This window comes from Amphiprion ocellaris, chromosome 6 (assembly GCF_022539595.1).
Source record: "Amphiprion ocellaris isolate individual 3 ecotype Okinawa chromosome 6, ASM2253959v1, whole genome shotgun sequence".
Taxonomy (NCBI): Eukaryota; Metazoa; Chordata; class Actinopteri; family Pomacentridae; genus Amphiprion; species Amphiprion ocellaris.
The window spans coordinates 25486977-25507363 of record NC_072771.1 but is presented as its reverse complement, the minus strand read 5'-3'; the positions used below and the strand labels follow the sequence as shown (position 1 = coordinate 25507363).

The 20387-nt window shown below is 41.8% G+C and overlaps 1 protein-coding gene across 4 annotated transcripts in view; it reads left to right on the top strand.

Moving 5' to 3' along the window:
- Positions 1-12067, top strand: part of ebf2 (EBF transcription factor 2) — a 29015-nt gene extending 16948 nt beyond the window's left edge. For 2 of the 4 annotated variants that reach the window (XM_023281122.3, XM_023281119.3), the window contains exons 7-16: positions 5312-5393; positions 6907-7048; positions 8012-8142; positions 8365-8491; positions 8603-8691; positions 8809-8874; positions 9566-9740; positions 9835-10017; positions 10130-10300; positions 10479-12067. In XM_023281122.3, the coding sequence (XP_023136890.1) occupies positions 5312-5393; positions 6907-7048; positions 8012-8142; positions 8365-8491; positions 8603-8691; positions 8809-8874; positions 9566-9740; positions 9835-10017; positions 10130-10300; positions 10479-10510 (1198 nt within the window). In that variant the 3' untranslated portion in view covers positions 10511-12067. Of the gene's footprint in view, positions 1-5311; positions 5394-6906; positions 7049-8011; positions 8143-8364; positions 8492-8602; positions 8692-8808; positions 8875-9565; positions 9741-9834; positions 10018-10129 lie in introns of all 4 variants that reach the window. The other 2 variants (XM_023281110.3, XM_035953403.2) reach the window with 1 other exon arrangement.
- Positions 12068-20387: the final 8320 nt, after the last annotated feature.

Sequence of the window (20387 nt, the reverse complement as noted above, 5' to 3'; positions counted from 1 at the left end):
GGGCAACGAAGACAAACTAGAGAATCTGATCTTGCATTCGGATATAACTTTTAGTAGTTTAGTGTGGAATATATTAACATTGCTGTATTTTATAGGAGATCTGAATGCTTCCTACAACACTTTCACTTGGCAGGTTTGAGGTGCACTCAGGCGCTGATGCTGGATAAATGCTGTTGTCGAGTGAGATCACGATAGTACAGTGAGCACATACTTCATAGAAAAAGGTTTAAACTGTAAAAATCCAGAAAATTGACATGCCATAAGCTGTTATTGAGGACTAAATGTGTTTGAATCATGTAAGAAAAGGAAGGAGAAGACTTAAATCGAGTGAGTTTTGAGAGAGTGGTGAGTGAAGCTGATGCCACAGATATCTCTGTATGTTTTCGGAGGAGGAGGGGAGTAGACCGGGGTAGCTGGTGTGAAAGGTCCTGTGGTGGTATGCGACAGAGGGGGTATCAGTTCGTGGAGGGTTTTCTGTGCCCCATTAGCAGTGTCAGAGGTCATGTGCCCCGGGTGTTAACCCTGGTGACCAGTCTAGCTTCCAGTCTGCCAGGGGACCCTGGTCCAGGGGTATTTATTACTTACCCCCGCCCTCCCAGCACACACACACACCTACCCTGCTCCATCCCCCAAACACAGCTCTCTTCATGGAGGAAAACAAATCTCCCCCAGTCATTCCTCAGCCAGGGCACATGTACTAATTGGATGCATATCCATACAGTGATGCATGAACACCCATCTGTAGATTTGTGCTTCGGCATGAAGTATTCTTGGGTCAACACCAGTTTATCCAAATCTTCGTCCTCAGCTATGAACTACAGTGTGCTTGGCCCGCTACTTGCGTGTTTTATTAAAAATCAACGAGCACTTACATGCATGTGACTTTTTGATTTTGAGGCATCATTTTTTTGCTAATGTGTATAATTTCACTTGATGGATTGTGCACACATGGTTGCTTGCAAGTCAGTATTTGTCTTTGTGTGTGTTTTTCTGTGAGCTCATGCGTGCGTGTGTGTGTAGGTTGTGCAGCCTGCGTGTGACACATGCATGCATACGTGAACGTATCTCGGCCTGCTGTATGAGTTAGTACTCTCAGTGTGTGAGTGTGGCAGAGGAAGGCCCTCAGCATGTCAGTATGTTTTAATGCTTCACATCTGGTTTCCTAATTTTCCTCCTCCTCCTCCTCCTCCTCCCCCCTGCCCTCCCTTCGGCTCCCCTCCGCCACGATGTCAGGACACTGTTTTGTTTTTTCAGGGTGGCGGTGGGAGGGTGATGGAGGGGATCTCTGATGAGTGATGGCCCTGCATACAGGACGTCAACATTCTCCCTCTCTTCCTCTGCCTCCTCTCTTCTTCATCTTTCTCTTTTGTGCAGTTTCTTTCTGTTTCCTACAACTATTAGGCATTATACAGAGGCTCAGGAGTTACATATATTTAGAGCACAAAAAGAAGCAATTTTTCTATTTTGTTGTCTCCACCTCTCTGTCCTCACCCCTCTCCCCTTTTTCTGCCTCTGTGTGAGCAGCAGCGCATTCACACTGGCTGAACAAAAATAATCTCCTCCTCCTCATTCTTTCCCTTACATTTTCTCCTCCCATAATTTTCGTATTAAAGCATAAATTTGTCATCTCTAGCGCAGTAACCTAAAATTGGAAGACCAAAGCATACTTCAGAAAAGGAGAGAAGTGGGGAGAGTTTTCTAACTAACTTGAACTCTGCATTTAAACCTTTTGCATGACATGCTTCAAGAGCCGGTGCTACCAGTAAACCTTCATTTACAATGGCCACAGAGGGTGATGTGTTTTATGACTATGTGAAAAGGCAGTTTATGTCAACAGTGATTAGTGCTGATGAATGCCTATGAACATTTTTGTTAAATCCTGCACTGCTTCAGTGCTCAGAGCATGATTAAGTCCATATGTAAAACAGAGTCAGTAACACTTCTGCATAACAGATGACCCACTGGACTGAAAAATGTAAAACTGAGCGTCTAAAGTAAGAAATGAAAATTTATGAAAACTTTATATAATTTTTCGGTCATGATTTTCTGTCTGGTCACTGAATGAGTTTTAGTTAAACTAGTTGTTGACATAGTGGGATGCCCGCCTCATGCTGCAAGGTCTGTGTTTAGTCTTGGGAACTGACGCAGATGCAGACAAAAGGGATTGGAGGCCTTGACAGAGATGCAGAAGTGAAGACAGAAAAGAAAAAAAACACACACTCCCTGTGGTTCCACAGCGTAAAACGATCCCAAGGTTTAAGACTTCGGTCTGTGTTTTGTTTGTGTTTCCTGTTTTAAGTGTGTCTGTGGAGGGAAGATGCTGCAGAAGATAAAACTTTGTTTCCATTGCTGACTGCGAAATTCAGTTTCTTAAGAAAGTTTCATCACTATGGAACAAAAAAAACATCACTACACTTAGTTTTTGTAAGTCTTTTGTCGAGCTTTGCCAATTATCTTGTTAGTCATTAAAAACTAAATGATTTATTATTAAAGACATTTTTAAAGTAGTTTTATACTTCCCATCACTGATATTTGCACTGAGTTACCCACTTGAAAGTGTTTTAACCAAACAGAATCACCATTTTACACATGCATTAAGAAGTGGAATAATCTGTAAATGTACAACAAGGCAAATATTAACTATAAACATGCTAACGCCAGTGGAATTCTTTGAAAATAGCCTTTCTCTGCAATTTCCCCATGACATGAAGATCACCTCCTATTCTTTGCATGTTCTCCTCATCTCTTCCCTGTGGACGGGGAGGTGTGTGGGTGTATTACATTACCAAAACAAAAACAAACAACAGCAATATTAAACTTTTGCAACCACAATAGAGGAGGGGATAAAAAACAGAGGGTCCTCGACTTCTTATTAATTATGCAAGATTAGTCTAATTATAATTCAGCAAATGAATGTGTGGCAGAAGGTGCGAGGCGACGGGGCTGGGAGATTTGCATGTTAAGTGGGCAGGGGGAAACGGCTAATGCATGCTAATATATGCGTCAATGTCTCGCTTTAATTTCAGCATTTGCAGCTGTGTGCGTCCGAACTGAGGGGGGTGAAAAGTTGACTCAATGGGTTTTTGGGAGGGGGGCAAAGGTGGGTGTGTCAGTGTATTAGAGTGTGCATGCATGCATGTGAATGTGTGCTTCTGTGTGTGTGTGTGTGTGTGTGCATGTGTGCGTGAGGCATCTGGTGTCATACAAACAAGGAATGATGAGAAGAAGTCAACAAACAAGGTCAAGAACCCTCAGAAAGTGCACAAAGCCTGAGATAGATGTAGGCCGTCCCAGAGTGAGGCTTGTAATTTTGCAGTCTGCGGCATCACCACAGCAGATATGTGTCATGTCAGTCTGTCAAATGAGTGACAGCTGTTGGACTGTGTGGCAAGGAAACTAGTGTAGCCAAACCACAGCCAGACCATGGATGGGGCTATTAAGTCAAAAGTGGGGTTCCTGTACTGTAATGAATTATGTTTTCATACTGTATTTGACTGCTAAAGCCTTAAAAATGAGCCACGATATAAGAATCACTGCCAAGGATATGATGTATTCACTGAATGACCCTCAAAGGAGGCAGTAAAATGAAATAGAACACCTTTGATTATGGTCCACCTTCAGTCAGGAAACAAATTTTCTATCTTTCATTGTTTGATGCACCGTACACGTGGTGATTTCAAACCCTGTTAATCTTCCATCAAGTTGTCCAGGCAGTTGTAAGAAAATATGACAAAATCAGACCTCAGTGAGGAAACAAATGGAAGAAGGACGTGGGAGAGGTGCCGTAGTGCCCTTTTACGTGTTCCCACCCAAAAACTGAGGTCTGGCACAGCTCTGAGGTTGGAGGTCCGAGCTCTCCCTGATAAATTGTAATCACCCCGTGCCAACAACAATATTGATTGTCCTCCGACGAAATAGCTCAAATCAAGAAATATTGGACATGCTGGTTGGAACTGAGGACTAGTTTGGAGCCAGATCCTGTTCATGAGGGAGGAAGCTGGAGCGAATGATGGAAGAATAGCGAGTGAAATCTGACAGAATGAACGAGAGATTAGTATTCGACAGGAGGATTCAGGGCTATGGGGCCAATATGAAGTTCCTCTCCAAACAACCGCTCTCCATTAAGATGACTTATATTTGTAGAGAGCACAGTGTGGGTGGGATTGGAGCTACACAAAAAACACTGCCTCCTTGTGCAGCATTTCTCTCGGTGCTGTTTCTCTTTGTTTAATTGGAACATTAACAGGACAGTGATGTGTTCACTGTGCAGGCAAGTGGATATCTACTTTGAGGGCTACATGTTTGCTAATTACCACAACACTGCATCATTTCCCAGCTCATTTTTATTTTGTTTTAACATGCATCTTCTGCTTAATTTCTCATCACGGTGAGATTTGAAAGGATCTTCTCAGCCCCGTCTGCACCTGTCCTCTTTCCATACTTTCCTGCCTCTCACCTTGCCAAGTCTCCCTTCTCCCTCCTCGCTGTGTTTCAGTGATGGAATGTGTTCTTGTTGTTGCCTTCTCTTTCCCATCGCTGTCTTTGCCTCTCAGCATGGGGACTTTGGGATTGCGGCAGAGCTGCGTTGCCATGGCAGCAGGCCGTGTTGCCGAACTGTGCTCACCTGGGATTTGGAGTCTCTCTCCGTAGTCTCCCTCTCTCCTATTTATTCCACCTTTCTCTCAGGTTTTCTTTGGTGCAGCAGAGGCTATCAGCACCCCTCTCTCCCTCTCTGTGTCTTCACAGCACAACACACTCTAAAGTAAACTCACATACGTAATGAGACACATATATTTCAAAACGAAATTCATGTCCATACCAGCGCCTGTGCCTCTATCACTACCTTCCTCTTTCCACCTCCTCATTTCACTTTCTCTGTAGTTGTCTAGTTGTCTCTACTTCGTTTCTCTCTCCATTCCCATGTGGGGGTTCAAATACGGCATTGCGGGATACCACAGTCCCCTGAGTCCGCTGGCATACATCACTGTCTCTAGTTTACTTTGAAACAGAGCAGCGCTTTTCACTGGACTGTGCTTTAGAATCTCATTACTTGATTTAAAGTGTAATAACATTGACTTTAATATTAAACTAAACAGCTGGGATTGATGTCAGAACTGTAATCAGATGTACACACACACTCACGCATACATACAAAACCTGTCTCTAACAGATAATTAACGTCTCCTTTGACTGCAAGTGCATTACTGTAACCCAACCACAGGGCAGCGAAAAAAATCATGTACATGATTCTTTCATGTGATTTTCTTAGTTGCTGATGTACAAACACGTGTCCTTTCATTTACCTTTGCAGGTTTTTCTTGAAGTTTTTCCTGAAATGTAACCAGAATTGTCTGAAGACAGCAGGAAACCCGAGGGATATGAGGAGATTTCAGGTACAAATAAATGTGAAAAAAGTATGTGTGTGAGTGTGTCCTTGTGTGAGAACAGAGAGAGGGACGGTGATAATATGAGACTGAAAAAAGATTTCACAGTCATGAAAATATACCCTTCATGCCCCTTAATCTGGACGAAAGCATTTAATTTTTTATCCAGTCTGCCCCGTTGCAGCATTTATACCATAAACTCTCTAATGAGGGCCAGGAGAAGTGTTCTGATGGAAGACTGAGAGCAGAGAGTTAAAGGTGAAAGTTAAAAATCAATAAGGAGTTGGGGAGACGGAAAGACAAACGCAAGGAGTTAGATATGTGGGAGACTTGGTCGTGGGGGTGCCGGGTTGCAGGAAATAGGTTGAGGTGTTTCAGGAAGTTGTCAAGAATTGAGTGATTGGCTCCAGATGGAAGAGGTCATGCTCCGTGACCCAGGAAGTGGTCACAGGGGACGCTCCCGCCTCACTTCCTCCGCCGTCTTTCAGCACCAGCGGCCTCTGTCTGGCATTCTCCTTCTCCCAGCAAACCCTCTCGGTCCCTTCTCCTTCTCTGTGCTCCCCCTGTCTTTCCACCATGTTTGCTTTAACTCCTGTGATGTGACACATGCTGAGAAGTTATGAGCACACAGGCGCTCCAAGACTCTCATCTCTGGGTTAAAAGGTGTTCAGAGCTGGACAGGAGTCTGCTGCTTGATCGATAATTTACAGTTATTTTCCTTTAGGTTTCCCTCCCTTTCCACCACCTATAGAACATATGCTTCCCCCCCTTTTTTTCTTATGTTCTTTCACCTGCAAAGTTACTGCCATGTGTTGATATCCAAGGGAGGTTTTATCTTTGCTGTCTGATTTTCTTTATATATGATAAAATATCTGCGGTTAAGCATTTAATTTAAAGCATCTTTTTCACGCTGACCCCTTCCCTTTAACTATCAAAACATGCTCATAAACACACACGCGCACAAACTCATTATCACTTTCAGAAATAGCATCACATCGACACTCATAAATATCCAAAGAGAAAAAGCTTACATGTATCCTCTCATTAATTATATGTGCGTCATCCATATGAGGCAGATGTGAGAAGGGACACACACATGCTGTGGCCAGAAAATCCAATTAAGGCCACTATATATCATCCTCTGCTTTAACGGCCGGCTAAAATGGGAGATTTGCTCCATATGTTTGGTGTCATTGAAGGATCAGGAGGAGACAACGATGAGCCTGCTTCATGCTGTATGAATCAAAAAGTTAGGCAAGAGGCAGCAGAGAGGCCATATGGAGACCTGATGGAGGAGTGGAGGGGTGTGTGAGCTGTGTCATCCCCAGAATGCAGACATATTATGGAGATCCCAGGGACGTCACATTACCTATTGAGAAATATTACTATCACCTGTATCCCGAAACAAATTGTTGCTCAGGGATTTTAGTGTTGTAACCGGAGATTGTGACTCGCAGCGTGCTGTCCAAGTGGTGCATATGCACTCATGTATCTTCCTCTTGGCCCTTTTCCCCTCTTTCAGGTGGTCTTGTCCAGCACCGTGAGTGTAGACGGTCACGTCCTGGCCGTGTCCGACAACATGTTTGTCCACAACAACTCAAAACACGGTCGGAGAGCTCGCAGGCTGGAGCCGGGCGAGTCTGTGGAGAATACCATGGAATATGGTAAAAAACACATAAACTACACAACAATGTCACACCTCATTTACCTTCAGAAAATCACTTCATATCTACTTCATCGCTCACTCTCAGAAACATAAGACATTGTAGAGCAAACTGTAACAGCAGGTTCTCGAGTTGCCTAATGTCCATTCATAATCACCATGATAGATCAAACATTACCAGTGATGCTACTGAGGTCATTAACTGAGCTAATTATTGCATTAATTAAATACTTGTCATAAGATGTCACTTCCATCTCTGGATGATCTTATCTTAAATCAACATCTTAAAGCACGAAGAACAAAATAAAACATAAATTAAGGTCAGTTTCCAATTCATAAGTCCAGAAATCACTAATTGATCTCTAAAGCAAGAAGCAAACATCACATTTTTTGTGCAGTCGTGGAACATAACAAAGAACAGTTCCACAAGTTCTGTGCATGAGTCCATTTCAGACGAATGACATGGATCACTTTCCACCATGTTAGTGCTTTTTACATTTTACTGGTAATACACCTGGATTTTTACTTAGAACATAAATTCAGGATTGTTACTTGTAACTGAGCGTTTCTACTCCACCGCTGGTTCTTTGTCCTGCAGTTTATTAGAACTTTTGCTGTATATAATTACAATGAATGGAGATCATGTAATTTCTTGATCTACATTGGAAATGGTTCTTTTTCTGTCCAACAACGTGCTCCTCATTTTTTGTCATAATCCATTTGTGGAGTTATTAATGGAGAACAGCCACATCATGAATGAAACTGTGCTGCAGTAGACATGAACCAATGCTTTTTTTTTCACTTAACTTTAACTTCCCTTTGATTTTGTTTGACACAACTCCACACAAACAATCTTCAACACATTCATCTTTACTTATTCACTACAAGCACTCTATCATCTCTTTTTACTGTCTAACATCCCGCATTGAATCCCATTGAGTAAATGCTTTTCTGTCCTGTGTAGCCACTCCATGTATTAAAGCCATCAGTCCCAGTGAGGGCTGGACCACCGGTGGGGCCATGGTCATAGTCATCGGGGAGAACTTCTTTGACGGGCTGCAGGTGGTGTTTGGAAGCATGCTGGTGTGGAGTGAGGTGAGAGTTGTCTTCAGAACATCTCGCTAATGATGGCATGGACTAAAACAGATTTTGAAATAAAATATAAAGCACTTGGCTTGTCCCATTATTCAGATGATGTATAGGCAGTCCACACAAATTAATCTTTCCTTAGTGCTGTGTTAGCCTAAATATTTACAAAGCACAGGGTGAGAGTCATTTCTTGCTAGTTTGTGACACAGTTTCTGGGCTTCATCTCAGCTCATCACGCCACACGCCATCCGTGTTCAGACGCCTCCTCGACACATCCCCGGGGTCGTGGAGGTCACACTGTCTTATAAATCTAAGCAGTTCTGTAAGGGAGCACCTGGACGCTTCATCTACACGGGTATTTATACACATGATTGTGCTATTTTTGTCTCTGTTATCCACAGTCTTAGGAATTTTATGCATTAAGTTTTGATGAATTGTGGTTCACTATATGTTTTTTTTTCTTTAGCCCTTAATGAGCCAACTATAGACTACGGTTTTCAGCGTCTCCAGAAAGTAATTCCTCGCCATCCTGGTGATCCAGAGAAACTAGCCAAGGTGAGCCAAGGCTCCTAAATAAATTACCTTACCATGCGCAAGATTATTTTTCAAGAAGCTATGCACATTACATGCATGTTATTAAGCTGTTAATGCCATGAATTCTGTTCTTTGCAGGAGATCCTCTTAAAAAGAGCAGCAGATCTTGTGGAGGCCCTGTATGGAAATCCACATAGTAATCAGGTAAACAGAACCGTGTGTAATGCAATATCATACTTGAATACAATACTTAAAAATTGCAGATTTAACATCACAATGACACTATATAAATGGAACATGAAGATATTTGTATGTTTTGCCCATTAAGTATTAATAGTGAATACCATAGATTACTGCTGAACATTTTCCAGAGCTTTGGTTTAAAGATTAATTTCCTACTTTAGAATAATCACTGGTTTTCCAGTCATTTCTCAACTATATGGGATAATAATACAGTTCTGAGAAGGGACTGTTTTAAAAAGATTTGTAGTGAATTTTTATAATGTTTGACTTGGCTACCAATAAGTGTGGAGCTCAGAAGCTATGTTGTCTGAAGCAAAAACCCATAAAATAAAGCAATATGCAACTGCTCTGCTGCACTTATAGTTCGTGGCAGGTGATTTTCAGTTTGCAGATGAAATGAGAACACTTGAATGCACCAGCATGAGTCGGAAAATTGTCAGCAGTACTGCTAGTCTATGTTACTTGTAGTTAATGTGCTAATTGGGTGTAGCTTACACATTCTCAGCTTCAGACACTAATTAGTGCATCCCTGTTTACTGGCAGGCCACAGATATATGAATTAACAGCATGTTGGCAGCTGAACAAAACTGTTTTATCTTCCTGCGACTGTGAGACTGACCCATTGCTGGCCATTTTATTTGATCTCCTGTAGGACATGCTGCTGAAGCGTGCAGCTGACATTGCTGAGGCGCTCTACAGTGTTCCTCGTCCTCACAGTCAGCTACAGGCGCTGCCCAGCTCGCCTGCCCACGGCAGCGTCATGGGACTAGGCTCCTACCCGTCTCAGTTAGGTGTTAGCATCGGAGAGCCAGGACAGAGCAGCCAAGGTGAGCAGAATGACCTACAAGCTATTCCTTACTTCTATTATTATTACCACTAATGAAGCTCACATATGACCCAACATTTTCATTTTCCGTCCAGGTTACATCCGTAACTCCAGCAGTTTGTCTCCAAGGGGTTACCCATCAGCCTCCACCCCTCAGCAGTCGAGCTATGGGAGCAGTGGGGGGATGACCGGAGGCTATGGGACAGTTCCCATGACTAGTCTAGGAGTCCCTGGATCTCCTGGTTTCAACAGTGCCTCCCCCACAGGCTCTCCCTACAGTAAGACCTCATCTGCTCTTGAAATGTCTGCGTGTCTTGTTGATAAAGTTCACTGTGCTGGTTCTACTGTGATTTTCAGACTCAGTGTTGACTGCTGCTCTCTGTTCCACAGTAATGCCCTCCAGTCCCACTATACCAGGAAGCTCCAGCTCCTCGTCGTCTCTCTTGCCTTTCTCCTCCTTCCCGTCCGCTGCTAAACAGAAGAGTGCTTTTGCTCCTGTGCTCAGGCCCCAGGGCTCCCCCTCCCCTGCCTGCCCCGCCTCAGGGGGCAACAGCTTCAGAGGTAGTCACCCAACTCACTATCTGACCCCCCTGTCTGAACTTACCAATGCAGTCTAACCCCTCATACTAACTAACCCGAAAGCTATGACTGAACAAGACAGAGAACAGTTGCTGGATGTACAAAAATGCAAGACCTGATTGATTAGAATCATAGATTTTGTATATTTTTTTCTCTCCAGCGATGACGGGCCTGGTTGTTCCCCCGATGTAGCAAAGCACCCGCCCCAATCTACCCCAGACCACTGCTTCACTTAGCCCCTCTTTTGGCACTGAGAGGGCAGGGAGAACGGAAAATTGATCACTAGCGACCATATAAAACTTTCCTCCCTGACCGCTCCCTGTCCCCCCCTTCAGCCATTTCTTAGTCTCTTTGTCATCCAGTTGGATGAACAGGACGGGGTATGAAAATGTCCAAAGACCAGCCATCTACACAAGATGCAGAGGAGAACACGTCACCCACAACTACAGACAGACTGTGCTCCTTAGCTAACAGCACAAGACCGGACCAAACACCACCATGTGTGTAATGAAGCATCTGAAAGGAAACAGAGGAAAGTAGTTTCACCTCAAGCTTCAAAAGCATCTGTGTTGACCTCTGGCCTACTATCACATGCAGTATTCAGTATTTCAACACCTGCCCAAACCTTGGCCAGAGACTTACAGGATGCACTGTGAGAGCACTGATGGATGACAGACAACTCTGATGTAATGTTGCAGCTCTAATAAGCAGGGTGCTACTTTGTCGATGTATGGACACCTTAAATGGCATGTATGTACACTGTCTGTGAGTTAGCAAGAGGTTGTTTTTGCTTTTTTTTTTTTTGTAGTAGACTTTTTGAAGACAATTTACATTCCAGAAAAATAGACTCTTTATTTTTTGTTCTGATGTCTACGGTTTTTCAAGGGAGAAGTCTTTGTCTCAAGGGTTATTACTAAAGGAATTCATATATTGATTTATTTAAGAACAAGCAATTTAACTTATTATAGTTAGTTTAGGGAATAATATAAACGTGTTTTTATAAAGTGGTCCTTTTTCCATCTGTTACTGAAATGAAGTTATCTCAGCAATTGCTAAATAATTTGGTAAATGATCAAAGGGAAAGGATTTTTCAATTTTGGAATGGATAAATTCACTTTTTTGGAATTAAATACCCCCATTTTGCAGGTTCTTGCATAGCAAAATATTAATGTTATGCCCACAGTTTAAGAAGGATATTGTCCTTGTGTAAAGGAAAACATTAGGTAGCCATATCCTTTTTCATTTCACTTAAAATGCATGCTTTGTTACACCAGTGCCCTGATACTTCTTTTTTTTTCATTCCACATTGCAAATTTAAATTTATGTGACTACGGCTTATAGATTTTACAGTTTCCTTTTAGACGTCTCAGCCCAGTACAGGTTTCTAGTCACTATGCAGTACAGTAAATAAAAGCACAACTGCTCAAAAGAAAAGAACCAGGCGTATTAGGTGTTCATTATCCCCCATCATCCTGTTTTTACTGCTATTGTTAACTTTTTGTCATCGCAACAAAAACCACATTCTCAGGACGTGAAAACAAAGAACACAAAGAGTAGATGACATTTGCAAAATTGTTTTTAGAGTTTGGTTAACTTTATTTATTTAAAAATTATTAGCAATTTAATATTATGTTTTTTGAAGCCATTTTTTCTTTGAAACGATACGGAAAAAAAGTGCAAATGTGATTTGTATATTTCAAGGTGTAATTATATTTTGTGCTCCAAATAAAACAAATGAGAAAAAAAACATCTAAAGTCTTTACATTGTATTAAATTGTGAATTTCATTGGTGGTTTCTTTTTTTTTTCATGTGTGAGCACAGACAGAATTGCACAGTAAGTATTTCCACACTCACTGTATCATCTGACAGTTTCCTGGACATTAAGACTTCCCACAATTCTCCGCATCTCAGGGTTGTGCTGGATCTATTTTTGACTGTGCCCATCACCTGTGTGCTCGTGCAGCTTGTTACACTGTTTTGTATACATAGCTGATGAGCCGCAGCATCTTAATTGTGATGCGAGCGTTAAAGACTGAGTAGAGCATGTCAAGATAAACAACACCCCCTCCCGTCTCTCTCCTCTCCAATAAGCCTGCTTCTCTCTGAGGACCAAGCCTCTGGGGGCCCAAGTGAGAACCACATGAGTCTCCCTCCATCGCGGCCTCCTCCTCCTCCTCTCCGTCTCTTTTTCTCTCTTAAAACACACACACACACACACACATTCGTAGGCATGTGCCTCGCTGCCGCCTTGTTTTTCAGTCTTTGTTTGATACTGCTTCATCCCTTCTTTCTTTCTCTCCTCTCTTTTTGCTCCCTTGAAATGGCCCTTCTCTGTTAATGTAATTAGCACTGGTAAAGAAGGGCAGTTAATTACCCACTCTATTTTGATCGGGTAATTAATGTTATGCCAGGAAACAGCAACTGTTTCATTAACATAGCCTTCAAAGCAGTGAGGGGGCAGGGTAGCACCCAGTGGATGCACGTCTGCATGGTGCTGTGTGCATTTATACGATACGCATATGGACAAACTGTGTCCCGGTGACACTGAAAGGCATGTGGACTTCAAACATCCAACACTGTCTGTAATCTGACCTCGACAGCAAGGCGCTCTTTTTCTCTGCGCCGTCTTTGTCGCCATCAAGTAGCACTTGCACCTGCTCTTCCTCATCATCTCCCTCTCTCTCTCTCTTTCTCCCTCCTTTGATATGCTGTTAATTTGACAAGTTAAAGTCAGCTTTGTTGCCAGCACCTCAGCATTCATCTTGCTGAGTGCTCCTTCTGCCCAGTGGTGCAGGAGCCATATGCTCCTCTTCCACATGACTGTTTTGTTGCTGCTGTTGTTTGCGAGTGTAGCGGCGCCATTCGCTGTTTTTCTGATCACAGTTTGGATAAAGACAGGATGGGATGCCACCTGCCACCAAGTCATTCCACATCACACCGCACGCGCAGCTTCAAAAGAGCATCTAGCTGCTGGGTATGTGGCAGCACATCCATGTCATCTTTCATTATCCATACTGCTGAAGTGCTGATGAGCCTCATGTTTAAGTTACAGTACTGTCTTCCTTACAATAGAGGGAGCACAAAATACACCCTTCCCTGCCTCCCTCTCTAGGGATGTGTTTGTGTTTATATACCCAATTAGCCCTCCGGCCACAGCATGGCCATGCATTAGGCTGACATTAGCCCCGGGTGTATGCAGCGTCTGTGTGCATGTGTGTAAAATACAGTGCACCCCTTCCTCATTGGAGGCATAATTTCAGGGTTGTGCGTGCCTTATTAGGCAGACTGAGGCAAAGCTTGACAGGGGTGGCCCGCTGATTTGTCACATAGATTGGTAGATTGGCTTCCACGCACCCAGTCAGTGTCCTTTGCCTTTGGCCCATCAGGAAAACCTGCATTGTTGCCCATTAGACCACTGGACCCTGATTCCTTTTTCCGAAAATGAATCCCCCCCACCTCACCCCTTCTGCCATTCCCCTGGGTGTCAGTAGAGTGGGGTGGCAGATGGGACAGACACAGAGCTGCCCCATGAGACCCCCCCACCCCACCCCAACAACACACACGCAAACACACACACACGTGCATTGACATATAGGTGTACACACGCGCTCAGACATGCATACATACACAAATGCATAAGCACCACACACACACACACACACACACACACACACACACAGCAGCAGCACACATAGCTCCCCTGCCCCCAGACACAAACCTCATCTGTCAGCCTCCTGCTTTTGTCCAGACCAGGGAGTGTGTTTTCTGTGAACACAGAGTGACGTCTCTGTCCCTGCCTCTCAATCTGTGCTGGGTATACCTGGGTTTGTGTTTCTGTGTATGAGACAGAAGTGCACAGAAACAGCTTCATGGGATGAAATGTTTAACTGGAATGACACTTCCAAGACAAATTACATATTAGAAATCATTATAATGTGTTTATGTTGCTCCTAAGATGCTTATATCCTGTATATATTTATCAAATCTAGCAAGGTTTCATGAATTATTCCATATAAAATCCATTTTATCATATTGATTTAGATTCATTAATAGACAGTTGAAGATACACATGGGTATTCTGTAGGGCTTGCATGCGGTTCTAACCATGATTTAGTTTAAACAAATATTTACACACATTGAACTTCATTTAAACATGTTGGTTCATTAAAACAACTTCACTGTAACTAGTGTCCAAACCTGTGTTTTTTTCCCAATCTATTCTTTTATTGACATTTGCATCACATTGTGCCTTAATCCAGATTACTGCACCCTGATGTACAAATATACACAAACTAAAGCTATTTGGTGTCACCCACTTGTTAATTTATCCTTTATCATTTTCCCTCCCTTGTCTGTTCTTGGATCTCTTTTTATTTCTTTCTAAGGTCGACCTAGTTAGTTGATTGGTGAAACATCCGCTTAGTAAAATGTGAAGTAAGCACACTTTCAGCCTACTGTGATCTGTTTGTTGGTTCAGAGGCCTTTTATGTCACAATGTTTCTCCTCCTCTGGGTACAATATTGACAATTAGCCAGATTAGAGGACTGGGGATGTAATTTGGGCCAAATGCACGTATTGGCTGTTTGTGTGCACGGCTGTGTGAGGTGAGAAGGCCCCACGCTGGTGATTAATTACAGCCAGGCCTCGTGACAGAGGTGGGAGCTCTCCCAGTGCTGTCTGCAGCCGACATGGAGGGAAACCCAGCCTGGCTAATTGACCCGGCTTCTGTAAGGCCATCCATCAAGTGTGGCCCGAGTGGCCCCGTAAGAAACACATTATTCAGAGGTAAGTTAGTTAACCAACTAGCGCTCCACCATTCATTAATGGTATTAGCTCCTCTCCTGTCTTTCTCTGCAAACCGACGCATCCCTGAAATGTACAGTTTTTCAAATGCAGTTTAAAGGCAGCATAACCAAAACCAAGCTTGTGGAAAGTTTTAAGTTTCATTGGTATTTCTACTGATATTTTCTTAATTTGTACTTGTCAGCCTTAGAGCACTAAAGATAAAGAAGCTAGGCCCAGAATGAACAACCCATGTTAAAAACACCTAACTAAAAGTGAAAATCATTCTCACCACACTTTTTAAACCAGTGAGATTAGCCTGCCTTGACGTAAAAATGCAATATTTATTTATTTACCATAAATTCCTCAGGCAGGCATTTAAAATTCAAAACATACCTTCAGAGCAAATTTTTCCAGTGCTTCAAGAAAATGCAAGCATGACTAAATGCAACGGTGTGAAAATACAAACTCCACTTGAAAAAGTAGATCAAGGAACTAATTCTCTCCACTTAATTAAATGGATGGTTGCAATATTAAAAACATAATTTACTGACTTAGTTAAACCATTTCAGTTGCAAATATTATTTTAATGAGCTGGGTTGACATAATGATGTTGGTAATTGCATCAACTTAGTATTGTCTGTCACTTAAACTAAAATGTCTGATCTAACTTAATGAAATTCGTTTAATAACTATGCTTAATAAAATTGTCTTTACCATGAGTTTAGGATTTCAAGTCCCCTCCTCTAATTACTACTAAACATGGGCAGTTTCAGTTAAGACTGGCAATTAAAAAAAAAAAACTTTAATAGTAGAGGAAAAGCTAATTCCATTAAGTCAGTGTAGTTTATGGGTCGAAGTCATTTTCATTAGGTCATCATGACTCAAAAAGATCCAAACTGTTATGTAAACCTTTTTAATTGAGCCCAGACATTACCTTTGAGAGTATAAATAGTAGAACCAGGCATAATACCATTCAGATCAGCTGTCAGATCAGTGTCTGGGTGGTTTGGTTCTGAGAGAAAGAAGGATGTAGAACCGTGAGGTCTCTGCCATTCACACCTGGCCCACATGTGCTTTCACTTCCCCAGTGCAGCAGCCCTGCAGATATCTCACAAGAGAAGAAGGGAAGACACATGGAGACATACATTAAAGTCAGCAGGCAGCGCAGACATTTCGATGTAAGCAGGAGAGGAATGATTTCTCATCCCCAGAAGGTGACTTTTCACGCAAGAGTCTTTCCCCAAACATCCGCTGTCCTCCCTCCCTGCCAGAGCGCAGAGAAGCAGAGAGTAATTGCAGCTGGGTCACATTTAGTTGTCACAATTGACCCTTTGCCAGTGATGAAGTTATAGTTCATAGTGTGTAAGTGACTGTATGTCAGCATTTTGCTGCTGCTCTAAATGAAGTGAGTTCATTTTAAACCAAAAGGCACAATCAAACTCACAAAAGCAACTTTTTTTTGTTAATTTTTAGATTTCAAAGCAACATTCAGTATCATCTTCATCCATGCAAACTGTGGCTCCTGTGTGTATGAAGCAGCCCGATAGCGCCACCTACCTGTGAAAGAGCAGGTTGATTTTTCTTATCTTTCAATCTTCAGTGTTCTTCACCAGATTCATTTGCACTGGATGAAGCAACAAACAAATATGGCATCTAGTTAGCTGCAAAATTTCTCTCTCTCTGATTTGTTGCATGCCGGTTCATGTGGTGTTTACATTGGTATCTGTAAATTCTGTCACTGTTGCAGTCGCTGCATGCCAGAAGCAGCAGCAACACTGTGACAACAACCAGAAACAAGGATTTTATATGTGTTCCTGTCCTCTGTATACCAGCATGCATAAATATGCAGAAGGATATCTAATCAAATAAATCCATTCATTAAGGGAGCTGCTGGTATTTCTGCTTTTGCATTAATTACATAGTCATTACCATATCAATTAGAGAAATCAGAGATCATGTAATTAAGGTTTAACCAAAAGCACCTGCTGCCTCTGAGCTGCGATGTGGGATGTGTGCGTGTTTGCTTCAGTCCTAATCTAATCTCTGGCCTTTGACAGGACTCCCCCTCATCAATCCTGAGCTGTCGGAATCCAGCTTCTATTTTTTTTTTTTTGTTTGGTTTTGTTTTTGTTTATTGGGGTGGGTGGTGGCGGGGTTGTCATTCGAAATGTTGTCATGGCGATCACATTGATTGGCAGGGACGCCTGATTAGAAAGGAAGAATAGCAGACAGGTGGAGGGAGGCGGGTTGTACATCCAAAGGAACAGATTGGGACAAAGTGAGGACTAGCTGGGTGTCATGAGGGGAGTCGCTGTCTAGTCTGGCTCCGGCTACACCTTGTAAAAGATAACCAGTAATTACTCTAACGGTCCACAGAGGGTGTTCTTGTATTCTGAGGTTTTTGGCTTCGAAACAATATCACAGGATGCTTTGGCTTTATTGCAGCTACACCGAATCAAACTAGAAGGATTTATATGTCTAATATTGGTTACAGTGACAGATTAATACCAACAAGTTCCAGATGCAAGATCACAGAATGTGCATGTAAGCCGGGAGTGTTTTGTGGTGAGAATACGTCACCTATGAGGTAAAGATGGATAATGGAGCTGAGAGGAGGGTGGAGTATTTCTTTTAATGAAGGGGCTCGGAGGAAGCCATGTGTCAGGAATCTATGGAAGAAAAATACACTCACAGGTGAAGATATAGGCGAGGAGGGGAGATGAGGAATGACAGGGGGGAGAAATGAAAGGAAGGGAATTGGACTCAGGGGGACAGATCTGTACAGCTGGGGCGACACCAGCCTCCGGCCTCCTCCTCCTCGGCACTTCCCGTTCCATTTCCTTTCTTCTTTTGAGTATCCCTCTTTGCCCTTTTCACTCTTCTTGGCTCTTTTCCTCATTGAGCCAATGTTGCACATTCACCAGAGCAGCGTTAGAGTCTGGTCAGTGAATTAAACAGCAAAATTCAAGTCAAGCCACAGCTATTTTCACATTTAGAACATCACCCAGGGAGCATATGTGTTTTCAAGTAGAGAAAAAAGTTGCAAATTTACATAGCAAAAGATTAAGACACTGCAGTGTTATTTTAGATGCAAGTAATTTAAATATTCTGGTTTAAATAAATTACAAAATGAATCACCTGGCTAAATGCGGTAGTATGGTTAAGGTACAGTGTTATTGATTATGGAGGGAAATTTAAAAAGACAGCTGGAGAAATGTAATTTGAATGTACTGAAGGAGGAGATGATCAAATCAGACTGAGCTGTTGATGTTTTAGCCTAGAATATCTGATGTTTCAGCAATTTCCTCTGGCTCTTTCAGCATATTTTAAGACAGATTTGAAATTTTAGTGAGTACTTTTGAGGCCTCTCTCCCAACTCTATGTTTTGGCCTTTGAGGCGTTTAATGCACCAGTACTCAGTCTTTGCCAGAGGAAATAAAGTTGGCTGACTCAGTGACCTCTTTGAAATTACTTTTTAAAACCTACTTTTGCCAAATGGCCTTTCCTGACTTTATCTGAGTTTTAAATTCCTTGAAACTGTCTTCTACGTTCCATATTTTCACAAAACAAAAACAAACAAACGGTAGGATCATGTTCAGGGTTCACACACTTTCTGGAAAACCTGGAACTTTTCAGACCTGTTTCTACTCCCAGAAGTAGACAAATAGTAAAATGTCATGAAAACCTCTGAACTGCCCTGAACAATAATTTCTTTTTGACGAGAGTATAAAGTGTGAGATGTTTACAACAGCCGGATGCTGAAACCAAAAAGTTAGAAAGGCAGAATACAGTTTGTAGGACGAGCCACTGAACGCACCACAAAGGTGTGGGCTTTTGAACGCATCCTGAAATATCAGGCTGAAGACGACATGCACTTCCTGAACAAAAATACAAAGTCGGATAAAGTCACTGTTGAAATGAAACCAGACATCCAAAAAATGTAAGTAAGATATAACTTCAAATGCTGACATTTAACGAGTTCCACTTTTCATTCATTTCACGCTGCGCCACTTGGAGCATTTATCGTTTTATGTCGCCAACGTCAGCTGTGAAAACAAACGTGAAACATATCGATAATGTTCATTGTATATTTGTTTAACTCTTCCTGCCTGTCTCTCCTGTGCGGGTGTCAGGTTTGTGGTGTGAACATACTGTGATGTCCTTTACTTTTGGAGTTAAATGAATATAAACTCAGTGTGTGAGTATCAGCATCTTTTCCTAGTTTTAAGTCGGATGTTAATTTTGACGTTTGGTATTTTCAGTGTTATTTTTGGTGTGAATTTACCAGAGTAATTTAAATATTATGGGTTAAACCGTACAAAATTATATAAACTATAATCGTACCTGACTCAATTAAACAGTAGCTTAAGGTTAAGGCCCTACAGTGTTATTAATCATACAGAGATTTACCTGATTCATTTAAAAACTAAAGTTAAGACCAGACAAAATTACACATGGAAACCCCAACCAATCCAAAGATTTATCATAAACCACAAGTTTATTTGCAAGAGTAGAGAGACAGAGCTCCCTTTTAATAGAAACAGAACCAGGCTTAGGAAGTTTGGTCATCTACCTCCACTGGTTTGGGTGAGGGTAAAGAGGAGAGAGAAAATGAACAATATCCAGAACATCACTCTGTCACTGCTGGCTTGCCTTGTTCCCAAAGTACATGCTGCTGTTAACTCTTCACAAAGATTTGGCAAACTTAAAACTGTGCTTAAAATGTTTAATCAAATCCATATTTGATAAGTGTATTTTTTTTTTAACATAGACCACTTATCATTGCTGTCTGATTGGAAAAAAAATGTTTGCATGAATAGAATAATAACACCACAAATATAGAAATAAGTTATAAACTGCCATCTGGGATTTCTTACCAGCCTTTTCCATAATGAGTAAGTCAGAAAACAGAGCTGTAGTTGCCATATTATAATGTTAGAAGTGCCATTTAGAAATTTGACTACATATAGTGTAGTTTTTGCAATAATAAAATAAGTAAATGTGATTCTAAATCAAGTCCTCTTAATGAAGACCAACAGCTATAGTACAATGCAAATGTTTTAGGCACTAAAAGTAACGTACGGATGCTTTCAAAACTATGGCAATGAATAGTGTTTTATCAAGAGCTTCGTATAAAGTGCAGAAAACAGAAAAAAATTAATAAAATCAATATTTGGTTTGATCTCTGTTTCCCTTGAGAGCACAACAGTTTTTCAAGGAAATTCACAGGTGAGTTGTTCAGTTCTTCCGTGAATTCAAATTTCCTCAGTATCTCCCGTCTCT